The sequence below is a fragment of the Lissotriton helveticus genome, chromosome 3_1 (assembly GCF_964261635.1).
Source record: "Lissotriton helveticus chromosome 3_1, aLisHel1.1, whole genome shotgun sequence".
Taxonomy (NCBI): domain Eukaryota; kingdom Metazoa; phylum Chordata; class Amphibia; order Caudata; family Salamandridae; genus Lissotriton; species Lissotriton helveticus.
The window spans coordinates 227977500-227993835 of NC_136061.1; the positions used below are offsets into that span (position 1 = coordinate 227977500).

General features: G+C 43.7%; 1 protein-coding gene across 2 annotated transcripts in view; it reads left to right on the forward strand.

Moving 5' to 3' along the window:
• ANKFY1 (ankyrin repeat and FYVE domain containing 1) overlaps positions 1-16336 on the forward strand; it is a 677352-nt gene that overhangs the window by 441593 nt on the left and 219423 nt on the right. For both annotated transcript variants that reach the window (XM_078679681.1, XM_078679682.1), the window contains exon 15: positions 10296-10464. In XM_078679681.1, coding sequence (XP_078535807.1) covers positions 10296-10464 — 169 coding nt within the window. The remainder of the gene's footprint in view (positions 1-10295; positions 10465-16336) is intronic.

Consider the following 16336-nt stretch of genomic DNA (forward strand, 5'->3'; position numbering starts at 1 on the left):
CCAGAGCGCTTGTCCCCCGAGTTCTTTAGCAGTTCAATTGATAGTCTGCGCTCTGCGCGCCTCTCAGCCAGCGATAGCTCTTTGTCAATAGGGTTGGCGGGGCGATTGAAAAACTTATCCAAAGGACCGACCACAGATTGGCCAGCATCGGCCGTTGGAGACCTCAGGACTGAATTGGGGTGGTCCGGCATACTGAAACGATGGGAACCCACTTAGCTGCTAACTAATAGATGTATGCGAATGTCAGCGGAATGGCCCAGCCCGGCCTCCAGCGGCCCCGGACGGCCACAGACGGTCCCGCCCTTGTCCCGGGCTTCTCCCGGGACGCTCCCGCGTAGCGGAAGCTCTGCGACCCTAAGTACAGTGGTTCCGTTTGGTCGTTGGCTGATAGGCAAGGGGGCGTGGCCAGCGGGGAGAGCAGCCCAGGTGTTGCAGGTTGGGCGCGCAGGGGCTCCTGGACGCTGGAGTCCCTGCCTTACAGCTCGCAGCCCCGCTGGTCCCAACACCACTCCCGCGCTCCTCCCAACAGTCACCTGCAGCCAACAGCCTCCTCGGACACAGACGTGCTGCGGGACCCGCGAAGCGGGTCCGGCGAGTCGTCAGGGAAGCCGCTTCAGCCCAGCAGAGGCACACCAGGTCACAGTGTGCAGCGTGGAATCCGGTAAGAGCAAACAATTATCCAACGAGGGTCCCAGCTAGTTGCGAGTGAATGCCGCTTATCACTCCGTCGGCAGGGGGGCGTGGCCAGCGGGGAGAGCAGCCCAGGTGTTGCAGGTTGGGCGCGCAGGGGCTCCTGGACGCTGGAGTCCCTGCCTTACAGCTCGCAGCCCCGCTGGTCCCAACACCACTCCCGCGCTCCTCCCAACAGTCACCTGCAGCCAACAGCCTCCTCGGACACAGACGCGCTGCGCGACCCGCGACGCGGGTCCGGCGAGTCGTCAGGGAAGCCGCTTCAGCCCAGCAGAGGCACACCAGGTCACAGTGTGCAGCGTGGAATCCGGTAAGAGCAAACAATTATCCAACGAGGGTCCCCTATTATTAGGTGGTGCAAATGCGACAAACAGTTGCTGTGTTTTACAAAAATCTTTTGTCCTTTCAATATAATACAATAATGCTTTTCTGACATCAAGTGTGTGAAGAGCTTGTTCTGCTACAGAATCAGTTGAGGAAAGAACACAGGTGGCGCAACTGATTGGTTAAGATGAAAAACATAAACTACTTTAGGTATGAATTTTGGGTTGGTGCGAGGAACTATCCTATCCTTATGAAGCTGAAAGAAGGGCTCTTCTAAGGTTAATGCCTGAAGCTCACCAACTCTTCTTAATGAACTCTAAAGGACAATTGTATAATTGTTCAAAGGGTGGACCCATGAGTCTTGTAAGTACTATGTTGCGATTCCATACCGGTGCCAACGGTATTCTGGATGGTAGTACTCTTTTTAAGCCTTCAATAAATGCTTTAATCACAGGAACTTTGAACAAGGATAAATGCTGTTTTTTTGCAAAAATGCAGCCACTGCTGCAAGGTGCAATCAAATAGATGTGTAAGCTAGATTAGTTTGTTGAAGGTGTCGAGGTAAACAATATTTTGAACAAAAGCATCTAGAGGATTAATAATGTTGTTATTACAATAAATAAATTGTTTCCAGTTTGCTGCATAAAAAGCTCTGGTAGTGGGCTTTCTTGGTTCTTTTAGAATAATCAGACTGCCTGGAGGCAGATTTAAGTATCCAAACTCTGATTTCAGGAGCCAAATCGCTAAGTTGAGCTCCTTGGGGTTTGGGTGTCTAATTTCTCCACGGTCCTGAGTGAGAAGGCTGGAATTGAGTTACAGTTTTTGATACGGAACTACTGAAAGTTCCAAAAGTGTGGTGTACCATGGTTGACGGGCCCATGCAGGAGCTACCAAAATCAGTGTGAGCGATGTTTGCCTGAGCTTTCGAACCAGAAATAGAAGGAGTGGGAGAGGTGGAAAAGCGTAGGGAAATATCTTTGACCAGTTGATCCATAAGGAATTGCCTTTGGACAGAGGGTCTGGGAACCTGGAGGCGAAGTTTGGATATTTTGTGTTGCCAACTGTGGCGAACAGATCTCTTTTTGGGAATCTGCATTGTTGAAAGTATAGAAGCAGAACTTGGGGATTAAGTTCCCACTCCTGTATTTTCTGCCTCCTTCTGCTGAGGAGGTTCGCAATTTGACTGTTGACTCCTGGAAGGTGTTCTGCCAGAAGATATATTTTGTGATGAATTGCCCAGCTCCAGATGGTCTGATACAGCCGTAAATTTTTGTACATAGTACATGGCTGTCAAGTTGTCCGGGCAGACTAGGACAACTTTGCCTATGAGTTTAGACTGAAAAGCTTTCAGCACTAGAAATACTGCTAGAAGCTCTAGATAGTTGGTGTGGAGACATTTGTACTTGTTGTCCCAGAGATCCTGAATTGTGTAATTGTGGAGATGGGCACCCCAACCTGTGAGAGATGCATCTGCTGTTAGCATGATCTGTGGAACAGGGTCGATGAAGGGCTGCCCTTTTGATCAATTTTGTGGGTTCCACCACTGCAGAGAGCAATGGGTGTAGCTGTCTACCAACACTAGGGGCCAGATGTAGGAAGCCTAATACCGGTCGGTAACGGCCGAAATTACCGAATTTCGGCCGTTACCGACCGGTATTAGGCATTTGAGATGTAGGGGCCAAATTTAAGGATTTGGTAATTTACCGAATCGGTAATTTGAGGAATCGGTAAATTACCGAATTCTTAAATACCTATTCGGTAAATTACCGAATCCTTAATGTGGGAAGCACTCAAGTGAGTACTTTTCACTTGTAAGGATTCGTTATTTACCACCAACTACAAGTTGGTGGTAAATAACAAAAACCGTTAAAGCAATTTTGTGCTTTTTTAACAGTGCCAAGTGGCAGACATACATGCCCTTAGGGCATGTATGTGTGCCACATGTGCACCCATGCACTATTCAGGGGTGAAACAGGGTGTCAATGTGACACCCTGCCACCTTTGTAGGTCTTCCCCCTCTTACCGATTCGGTATTTACTGATTCGGTAATTCCCATTCAATCCTATGTCGCCTCCAGGCCCATAGGAATGAATGGGGAATACCGAATCGGTAAATACCGAATCGGTAAAATTTGGTATTTTAGAGTCTGTAAATGGTATTTACCTACATCTGGCCCTAGATCTTCTAATTGCCCATGTGACTGATTCCAATTACATGCTACGCAATCGTGTAGAAGGAAGCATGTGTAGTCTTGCATGAGGCACTATTGCGATGCATGACGCCATCATTCCTAACAGTTGCATAAAAGCTTTGGCTGTTAAGGTTTGATTGGCTTGAAACTGTAATAACAGAGTTTGAATATTGCGAATTCTGGCGTGTGCGTTGCTCTCAAATAAGATTGTATTTGTAAAGGCTGTAAATGAGAATTTTACACATTGATCGTGAAGCCCAATCGGTGGAGTAAGTTTAGCGTGGTCCTCGTGGTGTGTGCTAGCTTTGATGAGCCAGTTGTCTAAGTATGGGAAGACGTGAATTTGTTGTCTTCTGAGATGAGCTGTTACTACTGTTAGACATGTGGTAAATACTCTGGGAGCAGTAGTTACTCCGAATGGGAGTACTTTGAACTGATACTGTTTGCCTGCTATCTGAAATCTGAGATATTTGTGATGAGCTGGATGGACCGGAATGTGAAGGTTTGCGTCTTTTAAGTCTAGTGTGGACATAAAATTGACTTTTTGTAGAAGTAGAAGCACCTGTTGGAGCGTTAACATATGGAAGTGTTCTGACAGTATGTACAGGTTTAACACTCTGAGATCTAAAATTGGTCTTAAGGAGCTGTCCTTTTTGGGGGATTAGAAAGTAGAGCGAATACGCTCCTGATCCTTGGCACTGTAATGGAACTGGTTCTATGGCTCTAGCTGTAAGTGGTCTGACAACAGTTTGTGAGTGCGAGGTGGACTATTTAGAGGATTGGTGGTCAGCTCCATGTATTAACCATGTCGGATAAGATCGATCACCCATTTTTCAGATGTAATGGATTGCCAATTAGGGAGAAACTGTTGAAGTCTTCCCCCGACAGGTGTTGAATAATAGGGGGGAATGTTGGCAAGTCACTGTTTGTTGGGAGAAGGGGAGTTACGTGCTGTGGCACCTCTACCCCTATCTTTGGAATTGTTTCCTCTATATCCTCCTCTATAAAAAACCTCTAGGGGGAGAGGATAGTGCACTGCCTTTATACAAGGAAGCATTTGGGTCAGTAGATGTGGTTTTGGACCCTCCTCTGTAAAAGGAGCGGCAAATGGAGCCTCTATTTGACGGAGACTGGAGCGCTCCCATGGACTTTGCTACCTCCTTGTCCTTTTTAATTTTTTCTAAAGCCTGATCGACTTCAAGACCAAACAGGAGTTGCTTGTCAAAAGGGGTGTTTAAAATGGATTGCTGAACCTCAGTTTTAAACCCCGAAATCCTAAGCCATGCATGCCTTCTGAGGAGAATGCTGGTATTTATCTCCCTGGCTGCGGTGTCATCGGCATCTAGAGCACATCTGATAGACGAATTAGAAATTAATTTGCCCTCCTGAACTAACTCTTGTGCCTTTCTATTGTGTTTGTCTGGGACATATTGGAGCAGTTGCTCCATTTCATCCCAGTGTGCCCTGTCATACCTAGCTAGTAGGCCCTGTGTGTTTGCGATGCACCAGTGGTTAGCTGTTTGAGCAGCCACTTGTTTCCAGAGCCATCTATAAGCTTAGATTCCTTATCTGGGGGAGGTGCATCACCAGATGTTTGTGAACTAGCCCTTTAGCGAGCATTGAACATTACCAGGGAATCGAGAGGTCATTGTCCTTTGATGAACACAGGATAAGATGGACAAGGTTTATATTTCTTATCTACTCTGGGAGTTAAAAAACGTTCTTGCACAGGTTCTTTGAAGATGCCATCTGAATGCCTCCTCATGCCCTTTAGCATAGGGAGTGTTTTACTTGACCTGTGTGTGGACCCAAGAGTTTAAAATAAAAAGTCTTCCTCAAAAGCCTCTTTCTGTAAGGCCACCCCATGGTACTCTGCTGCTCTAGCAATAAGTTCCTGATAAGCCACATTATCGTCCCGTAGTGGTGGTTTTGCATGGTAAAGGTCTGGCTCAGTATCTAATGGAGGGTCAATGGTGTAGTCACTCCATGGGTCCACAGACAAATAAGTGCCTTCTCCGTCAATATCATCCCCTTCAGGCAGTGATTGCGGGGCAGGATAAACAGAGGGATTTTATTTACCGGGTCCTCTGAAGGAAGTTTGCGTTTGACTGGTGTTATGGCAGAAATTTGTCCTGTAGCGGGATGGATATAAATCTTTTTCTAGCTTTAGGATCCAGTTTAGCCTTGAAAGCATCTAAAATTGGTTCGGGAGGCTTGGAGAGGCTGTCCTTTGATTTCGGCACCGAAATAGATTTGCTTTTGGGAGCAAAGGCTTCTGCTCCAAAGCATGTTTTTGTTTCGGAGCGGAGTGCTTCGACTTCGAAACGGAGGTCTTCAGATCCGAAGATGGTTTTGGCCGACTCTGTCCCGAGCAGGAAGGTTGACGGTTTGTTTTGGTGCCGAGCCAGAAGGCGGGCGTCAAAAACATTGTCTTGGTGCCGACCTGGGTGCCGTAGCCTTTTGTTTTATGGAAAAGGGTTTGGGGGGCAAGAGGTCTTCCATTCTCAGTGCACCCTGCCCGGAGGCACGTCTTCGTAGACTAAGTCAATCTTGAGTTCAGAATCGGACTCTGGGACGGAGATGGCCTCTTCTTCTTCTGCCACCGATGCTTCATCCTCGTCATGCTCAGAATCTTCACCGAAGATGTCCAGAGTGTGTTAAATGATTTGGTGAGCCTGACGATCACGTAGAGTCTTCTTCGACCTTAATGACTTACAGGCGTTGGTCTCCCTCCTTGTGCTCTGGTGATAGGCACAAGTTACAAACTTGTTGTAGGTCGGTACTTGACGCGGCACTAAGGACCGAATTGGATTGAAATTTGCTCCATCGGCGGAAGGGTGGCCCGACTCAGCCCGATCCGATGGCCGCCCCGATGCTTCCAACTGAAGATAGAGTTTCCCGATCGGGTTGATAACCGGAGAGCAGGGAAATGCGTCCAGAACAATACTGTCGAGGGTAGAGTGGATCGTGCACCATGGGCAACCCGAAGAACGGTTTTGAACCGGAGCACAGCAATATATGTCTGTACCGATAGCGGGAAAAAACAAACAATGAAGTCGATGCCCATGCGCACTATCACCGCAAGGAGGAGTCCCCTTACCTCGTGACTGGAAAGACTTCTTCGAAGAAAAATAACTTGCAAACAGCCGGACCCAAGACTCGATTGCAGGAGTATGCAAAGCATGTGTATCTACAGCACACATGCCTCAAACATGTTTATTACATTACAAAGTGGCCCCCTACACATCTCACTCTATCGCCTCCCTCCAACCCTGTACCTTTGCTTGTTTGTTCTGCCCCTTTTACACTCACATATGGTCTTCCTGTCGCTCTCTTAGGCTCTTACCTCTGTTGCTGGTTCTGAATCTTTCCTTTCCCATCCACCTCTGCCATACATACTCTGATCACACTCCCAGCCTCTTACCTTCCTTCACTGGTTCTGCCCCCTTACATTTACTTTTTGACATCCATACTATACTCCTCAATTCTCTGCTCTTTTCCAGACTTTTACTGTTGGTAATGTTGGTTCTGCCCATTACATCTATGTTTTTCCTTCCCCTTCTCTGTCTGCCTTCAGTTCCTTGCATTCTGTCCATCTTACCCTCACCTCTCCCCCTCAGCCTTGCCTTACTGCTGACTGTGGCCTTATTACAGCCACTTCCATACTCAATTCTCCTCTGGCCTATTATTGATTCTGCCATCTTATATCCACCTCGTTTTCTCATCTCACTCTTATATTCTTTCACTGTCTCTGCCTCTTCTACACTTCCTCTCCCCTTACCCTCTCACTCGCTCCGCCAGCTTCATAATTTCTCTTGCTGTTTCTGCTCCTTTTCTTCAACCTCTCCGCTCCATGCTCCACACACATCTCCTTCCTCCTTAACCTCTTACCTTTTCTAATTAGGTCTACTCCACACACATCCACTTTTCCTCCCCGTGCTGTACTCCTCCCAGAGGGCTGTCACCCGGCCAGTGTATTACCGACATGGCCAGTGTTTTTGAGTAAAGGTGGTCAAATAACTTAGAAACTCAGCCTAAGCTGTTTGTCCTGTTTGAAATATGATGTTTAAACTGTAAATGTAAATATAGAGCTTAGTAAAAATACTTCCAAGTTATAAATATAATTCTTGATGATTATTAAAGCTAACAGGGTGAGAATTGAAGTGCTAAAAAGATATGTAGCCGATTTTACCCAAATTATTATTCATGTATCGGCTCCATGCCCATCTAGACTCTTGAAATCCGCCAAAATGTCACCTATTTACCTGGAAAAGGTGGCAAACCTAACTTAGTCGATCATTTATTCCCATTTTGATTACCTTTTCTTTTATTGTGAGTGTTGCAGTATACCCTACTATTCGTTCCTGAATGGGGAAGGTTGATATGACTTTAGGACACTTTAGTGGCCCATCCCATTGCTGTTCTTGTGCAAAGGCAGCAATTAGCCACTTCATTCTGTGGGCGCGTACATGTATACGAATAAATAGATAGCTTCCAAAACAAAAGAGCACCATATTGAAAGAGACATAAATCTTTTATTTCATAATGCTCATTAGACAGACTGGATCAACAGCAAAATGTGAAATGGTCGCAGTCCCACAGGCGGACTGTAAAAGTAACGCAGACTGGATTTAAAATCTATAAATAGGTAATTTGTATTTTCGAATTAAAATAAATTAAAAAATAAATGGCTACCCCCCTAAGGTGACCATGTTGGAAAAGGATGGTAATGTCAAGAAAGGTATAAGTATGACACTAGCTTCACGGTATAAAACAAAATGAAGTAAATTAATAAAATGCCAAAATGGTGCTCAAAATATGTAGTGTGAGCTAAAGTTAAGAGTGAATGAAGTAGGAAAGAAATAGCGTAGTGAAATACAATTTTGCAGAATATAGTTGTAAAAAGAGAAAAGAACAGAATATTATTATTATTAAACTAAATTTGGTAAGACGCTCAGCTACCCCAAAAGGTTTCCAGGCACCAACCAGTAGGAAGAGAGAGCAGAATAGGGAATCAGAGAATAAACAGCCAAGTCTTTAGATTTTTCAGAAACTACCAAATCTGGTTTCCTCAGGTAAGGTAAGAGGCATGGAATTCCACAAAGTGGGGCCAAGATAAGAGAAGGAGCGGCCGCGCATGTGCGACCGTTTGCATTTGGGAATGGTGAACCTAGATTGATGGTCTGATCGTAAGAGTTGTGAAGGGAGCTACGATAGTACCAGCGATTGCAGATATGTTGGGGCCACTGCCATTTTGATTTTATGCATATAGCATAATGCTTTGAATCTGATGCGTTTCTCTATCTTCAACCAGTGTAAGTCGCGAAGATAGTCAGTAACAGAATACTCAACAGCTTTGTTTAACCGGTGAATAGGCCAAATCTGACCATGCATGACATCTGTCTTTGTACGTGCTTTCAGCCGGAGCATTAGATAAACACCTATGAGAAAGTTTCACAACCTAGTGGTACCGTACACATGGGGTCAGAATTGGAGAAAGCCTATACCACAAGGAGTAATGGAGTCACTGTAACTAGAATTCAACATTGCTCACTTTTTATGTGCCCGTGATTATGGAGTGCTACTTGTTTTCCTTGTCCTTTTAGATTTTTATTTTATACTGCCATTGGTGGCAAGTAAATCTTGATAATAGAGTGGATGAGGGTAACTTACTTCAGTAGACTAAAGAAAGCCATTGTTTTCTTTTCAGTATTATAAACAGGAACGGTGCATGCCTTCTGTGGTATCATCTTCATATAGTGGTTTCATCTCCATATAGGTTGGGACCTGGAGTTCTTCATCCTTCCAATTAGAACCACCTTGCTGCGTCTCGTGCTTTTCCAGTGCATGGTATTGCAACATATCTGATTACAAAAAAGTTTTTGAGCATGCAGTATGCGAATGAGTTCTAAAGGACAATATGCTTTTATTCATAACTGCAAGATTGTGCTTGTTTTTTCTATTTATGAAAAAGGGCCAAAAAGGTAACATATTGTTTTAGAAGTTGCCACGGATCTCGATAATAATCGAGAAGTTAAAAATAAGCTAGTGTTACAGCAAAGTACTTTTTCTTCTCAGTTCTTTCTCCTGTGAGATGTTACTTTTTCCATGCATCATTTATTAGTAGACAGATTATTTGTTTGATTTTTATTCATAAAAATGATGGTGCTTAATTTTGTAGTTACATTAGCACCCATTGGTTCAGTTCTTACTAAAGAGCATATTGTGCTGCTGACACATCCCCACGCAACACAAACACACACGTAGCCTTTCATTTAAGTAATTACCATTTCAGTTCCCTTTTTTTTTCATTTTAAGCACGAATATGTGTGCTCTACTTGAAACCAAGAAACATGAACGTGACTTCTCCAAACAGAAAAATGCTTCTTGCAATTATCGATTCAAAGGGGAACCTCTGTGTTGTAGAGTAGTGCATGGTCTTTAGAGTACTGAAGATTTTCCACAGCTTCATGAGTAAAAACTCAGAATTTTATTAAATACAGAATCTAATATTATGTAATATTCTTAATTGTGTAAGGATGCAATAATGGATACTGCATGATATTGACGACGGTGCTGTAGACATATTATGTTCACTTCCAGAAAACGAATCAGTCTTTATGGTTGTAGGGTTTATGTCAAACCATTATCTGAAAAATTATAAACTTGAAAATCGTTGACTCAGAAATCTCAACTTTGGTTAAACATCTCCAGACAAAACGTTCAACTCGTTTTAAACTTTCCACCTATTAAAGGTCTAGGTTAAGTTACTGTTACAAATTATCACATGTTTATTGACACTTGTTTAATAGTGGGCTAAGGTGGATGCCACATCTGTTGTACAAGGATATTTATGTAAATTTCAGATTTTTGCGGTCTGTTTCTTAAGACATTTTAACACTCTTGTTTTTTTAGTCTGTGTATTCACATGGTAATTCTTAGAGCGCTGCACCATTGACAGATAATCCCTCCATAGGGTTGGAGGTCGGAAACATCGTGCGTTGACTGTTTCAGCCTTATCATCTAGGTATTGAGTCTTGTACAGTGACTTACAGGATGTTCTAAATTTCCTTATCTCCATTCTTTTTAGGACTCGTGACAGAGAGACTGCTCTCCAGCTAGCTATCAAGAATCAGCTGCCTCTGGTTGTGGATGCTATTTGCACCCGTGGGGCTGACATGTCTGTACCGGATGAGAAAGGGAATCCACCATTATGGCTTGCTCTGGAAAACGAGCTTGAGGATATAGCATCGACTTTAGTGAGACATCTAAATAAAGTTTATTCTCTGATTTTCTTATTAAAAAAGAGTACATGTTGATTGCTTTGTGATGATCAAACCAAAGTGTGAAGCCCCAAAATAATTCATGATCTGTGGTATGAGCTGGCATTTCTTAAATAAAGACAATTGGAGCATTGTCTTTGTATGATCACTCATAAAAGGTTGTTTAAGGAACCCTGCCTATAAGAACTTCTTTCTGTTCAAAATTCAAAATGAGTATGTCAGGCGACATTATTTAAAAAAAGTTCTTGAAAGTGCTTGCTTCGAAACCGTATGCAAGTGGTAACCAATGTTCTTTTTATGTGAAGTATGCAGGACTAGACTTGGCCATTAGTTAACCCTATCTGATTTGTGTTACACAAACTTTATAAAAATACAGTCATTCCAGTTCCCTATTGATGAGGGGCGCATACCTATCCACAAACAGACCATTACAATTTTCCAACAATGACTCCAGCTCACATTCATTATCTTAGAATATTTTTTCCAGTCCTCAGTTCTGACTCAAAACACTTTTTAAAGTTGTTTTCATCCTGCTTATTTTTTATTTTTTATTTTAAACGTTCTACACATAAAAAAACAGAGGAAGCATGTTTCAAACTATATCACCCTAAACAGGGCTTTATATTAATTTACATTTTACTTTACATTACATATTCAAGTTATTTTTCCTCTCTGACAAAGAATGACATTAGGAATAAAAACTTGTGTTTCTGTAAACGTTTTCTTGTATGTATGGGTGAATGTGATATTGATAGTATTTATATATTGGGAACCTTTGCAAAAAAACAGTGCTGCACAGGGTCAAAAGTAAGCACAAAGTCAACGAGTGATAGAAGAGAAAGCTGCTAATTAGGCTAACTGCATTTTGATGTGTGTTTTTTTAAAGATGTGTGTCTAGAACACTGTCCTAAATTGGAGCAGAGTTGCAGTATTCTTATGGATACACAGCTGTTTCAGATCCTCGTTATATAGATGGAAAAGGGTCGCTGTCTTGTTTTTTTCTTTTTTATACTTCTTAGTTTGCAGTCTGATGGTGACCTGGCTGTGGGTTATGCTGACATCTTTCAGAGATGGTAAGCTTTTATACAAGATAAAATGGATTCTCGTTATAATGGCTTTGTAAATGACGTAGGTGGTTTCGAAGGTTGTGCAAACTGACAAGAGGAGCGAATGGACTTCTATCAGGATGGGGGTGATGTAATCAGATTTCTGGATGAGATTAACCGGAGCCTGTAGGATGCCCATAATCTGTGCCAGTGAGTGCAGTCTGGGAGGGCATGGAGCATAGCGTTACCACCATCCAGACACAATGGTATGAGAGCCTGACTACCAGTTCTGAAGTCACTTTATGGAAGAAACTAATTCACTTTCTCTAGAACAGGTGGTCTTTCTTTTCTTGGCAATGTATTCCTTGATGGTGAGCTTGGTGTCTAAGGTGAATCCAAGTGATGTATCCCATTCAAGACTCCAGAGTGTGAATTAGGGTTGGATGATCGAATATGTCGAAGGTAGATAAACTGTACAATAATATCAGCAAGCAGGGGTCTTCTTCATTTTTGATCAGGAAGGTTTTGTTTAAATTATGTCAGTTAACAATCTCTGTGCTGCAGCTTGACTTGACGCCAGATTGATAGTCATGCAGGAGATGGTTAACACTAATGTGATCTTAGAGTTGAGCGTAGGCTGCCTTTTTAGTGATCTTTCGAATGAGGGGTAGGTGAGTGATGGGGCAGTTGTTGGTTAAGCCATCTGGGGCGAATGTCAGTTTTGTTAAGAGCGCGAGCATCTGACCAGTCTTGAGAGCTTTTGGGAATATGCCGTGAGTGAGGGAGGCATTGTCAATGATGAGTATGGGTGGGAGAGCTTCTCCAGAGAGAACGTTGGTGAAGGACGAGGGTAAGACATAATCTTAATGGGAAGTGGATTTGAGGGAGTTGAATTTGTCAGCAGGATCTGTAAGACACAGGACTTTGTAGGCTGCCCACTGGGTGATTCTACTAGAAGGGATGAGCCTTAGAGGAGAAACAGGCATGTTATTGTTCAGCATCTTTATTTTTTCATAGAAGATTATGTTGAGGTCATTGTTTTTATTACTTTTTAAATTATGTTGCCCTTTTTTCACTTCTTGAAGAACATTTTTTTATTTTTATATTTGTTTCACTTCAAGTAAGGCAAGTTATCTTTCATGTTTTAGAGATTGAGCATCTTCAAATTCGGTTCACATTGTGATAGTAAGATGCTGGGTGAGGATGGATATCTTGCTGCTGACAAAGCCACTCCAGTTAGAATCTGGGATTTGCAGCACTTGTAGAAGTATTTGTTTATTCTCTCTTGACACTAGGCCTGTTTGTAGGTGGATATGACATTAACGGGTAGCAGATTTGTTTGTGCCTGGCACTATCTAGCTCCAGTCAGGAAGCGATAGAAAGAGCTCATAAACTACACAAAATGCAGCCTGTCACAAGAGAGGTGCATGCTTTCTTCCAATAGAAGATCAGCAAGGAGCCACCTTCAATGTTTTTTCTAGTCAGGGAGATACTTTTGATTGCAAGAGGAGCAAGATTTGTGTATTTTGAAACCTTGAGGACAAAGATGACCAGCGCACTGTGAGCTTTCATAGCTTCTTTGTCTGAGTCTTTGGAGAAGGAGAATGCTGTTTGTGGATCCTTTTGTCTTCTTGCAAATAAGTGCATGGTTCTGTCCTTTTTAGCTTGCTTGTGGTTGGCACGTTCTGGTCAGTATGTTGTGCTTGCTGAGCCTTTCTCATTGTAAGTGAAGGAATGTTCTCCATGCCATATCTGTTATGAGCTTGAAGAATTAGCATTCAAGTCGGACTTCTTCAGCCGCCAGTTGGACCAAGCGAAGAACAGGCCAAGAAAGCTGTTCGAGCTAATCAAGACCCAAACAAAGGCACAACCCACACAATCAAACAGCTCAACAAACGACACCCCACACTGTGAAGCCTTCTCTGCTTTCTTCAAACTAAAGACTGACAACATAAAAAATGACCTCATCATAGATGTAAGCCGATACCCCAGCCACACCAGAATGGCAGACACTCAACCTAAAAACAAGGCATCCTGGCAGTACTTCGATACCTATTCAGAAGAAGCAATATACAAACTGCTCTGCACCTTGAAGCCCTCTAATCACCTCACAGACCCCCTACCTGCTAATGCTGTAAAAGACTTTATCCCCTTGCTCCTCCCTCTCTGGACCAAGATCATCAACAGCTCTCTGCAACAAGGCCACATTCCAGACTCCCTTAAGGTGGGGCAAGTCACGCCCATACTCAAGAAACCTACAGCTGATCCGTCTGACCTAAACAACTATCGGCCCATCACCAATATCCCCACCCTGGCCAAACTGCTGGAGAAATGTGTCCAACTCCAACTAACAAAACACATTGATCAATTTGACCTCCTCAACCCTCATCAATCAGGCTTCAGAGCGAAACATAGCACGGAAACAGCTATGACACACATAATTGATGACGCCCTCCAAATTCTGGATCGCAATGAGTCCTGCCTCCTCATCCTTCTTGACCTCTCGTCAGCATTTGACACGGTCAAACATGAGAACTTGCTGGAGCTGCTAAGTACTAGAATGGGGCTATCGGGAACTGTTCTCAAGTGGTTTTCGTCTTTCCTTCACAATCGGTCTCAGAGGTTCAAGATCGACAATGTGCTATCTACACCTGTGCCTGCAGACCTAGGTGTCCCACAAGGGTCCACCCTCTCCCCTACACTGTTCAACCTCGTTATGGAACCGCTCGCCACCTTGCTTCAAGCATCCAATGTTCAATTCCATATGTACGCCGATGACACACAACTCTATCTAAAGTTACAATCCCCGGAAGATATCAAACATCTGAATTCCACGCTTATTAACACCCAATCTTGGCTGGCCGATAATCACCTCAAACTAAATGCTCTGAAAACTGAGTTCCTACTCATCACACCCCCGGCGAAAATCTCCACCACCCAAACCTGGCTCAACAACCTAACAGCACTCAATGTCCAACCTACCATTGTGGACTCGGCGAAATCCCTAGGCATCACACTCGACGCCAAGCTCAACATGCAGCAACACGTCAGCAAAGCCACAAAAGCAGCTAATTTTCAAATTAACACGCTGAGGAAAATTAAACCCTTTCTCCCGGCCAAAGACTTCCAAACTGCTGTACAAGCTTTAGTCATCCCTAGAATAGACTACGGAATTGCGGCCCTCAGCGGTCTCCCACTAGCCACAACAGCACCCTTAAGAGCCTCCCTGAACGCTGCCGCGAGACTCATTACTGGCTCTAGAAAGCATTCGCACATATCCCCAGACCTAAAGACTCTAAAATGGCTGCCTTTTGAGGCCAGAATACATCTAAAAATTGCAGTTATGACACACGCGGCCGTGCACCACAAGGCACCCAACTACCTCGCTCAAAAGCTGTCTATATCAGGAGGTTCGAGATCCAATAGGAGTACAAATAATCTACTCCTGAAACCTCGTAGATTCCGGAAAGTGAAAACCTACAAGCGCTCCTTCTCAGGAATGGCACCCAGGATCTGGAATGCGCTCCCTCCTGAAATCAGGCTGATCCCCTCCACTTCACTCTTCAAGAAAGAGGTGAAAACCATCCTTCTGGCCAAGATCTCCTGATCGTTATAGATGCTGGTTCAGAGACTCTTCATTGCTTGTATCACTGCGCAATATCCCCTGGCACTATACTCTACTTGTTGGGGGCGCCACTACGCTACTCTCTTACTACCGACCAAGATGTGATACACGTTGGTTTACTGATTCACCTGTACACCTCTGTAGTGGGATCAATGACCTGTGCTGTCCTATATTACTTCCTTATCTGACTGTATATGGATTGGTTTTATGTATGTTTTTATTAACCTTGTTATTACCATGCTATTGACTATTATGCTGTTCCCATTATCCCTGTTGACTCCTACTGCCCCTACCCTGTCTTTGTAAAGCGCTCTGATATCTGTAAGGATCCTGTTCGCGCTATATAAAACTTTGAATAAATAAATAAATAAAATAAATAAATAAGCACAAACAACTGCCAGAAAGACCTATTGCTTCCAGTATACAGAGAGAGAGATTTGAGTTTTTCTTATCAGTCACTGGCTTCTTTGTGTGATGCCCCTTAATTATTAGTTTGAGACATTGTTGGATGCATCTTCAATCAGTTTACTGTCCTGATTTTGGATATTAGGTGTATGATTCTCCCTCCTGGGGATTTGTTCCATTGGAATGTATGAGGGACTATTTTACATATGAAAAGTACACACAATTATTATTATTATTAGCTAGCTTGTAAAGCGCCTGGTTACTCCAACGGAGTGTCCCCGCACTAGAACATCAAATAAAAAACCCAGTGACAGTCCTGACCTAGTGCCCTTCCTGGGCATAGGACTGACATAACAGTAGAAGGCATGAATATTACTTCCGTCCACCAGAAGGTTGTCGGAAGAGTCAAGTTAAAAAAAAAAAAAACAGAGACTCCGACACGCAGGTCCTAAGATCTGCAGGCAGGTCATTCCATGCCTTAGCTGCCAAGAGATCTCCCTCCAGCTCGAACCTTACTCACCCTGGGCACAATCAGCCTCGCAGAGCCAAGCGTTCTCAGATCCCTTGCGGGCCGACAAACTGTAAGAAGGGGGGAGCAAGAATCACGGCCCCTTCTGACTAAGGATCCTATGTTCAAAGCATAAAGCCTTAAAAGTAACTCTGGCCTGAATTGGGAGCTAATGAAGTTTCTTCAAAGCTTCCCCCACCGAGACCCGCCAAGGGATGTTCAAGATCAGCCGGGCTGCAGCATTTTGGACCTTTTGCAAGAGGT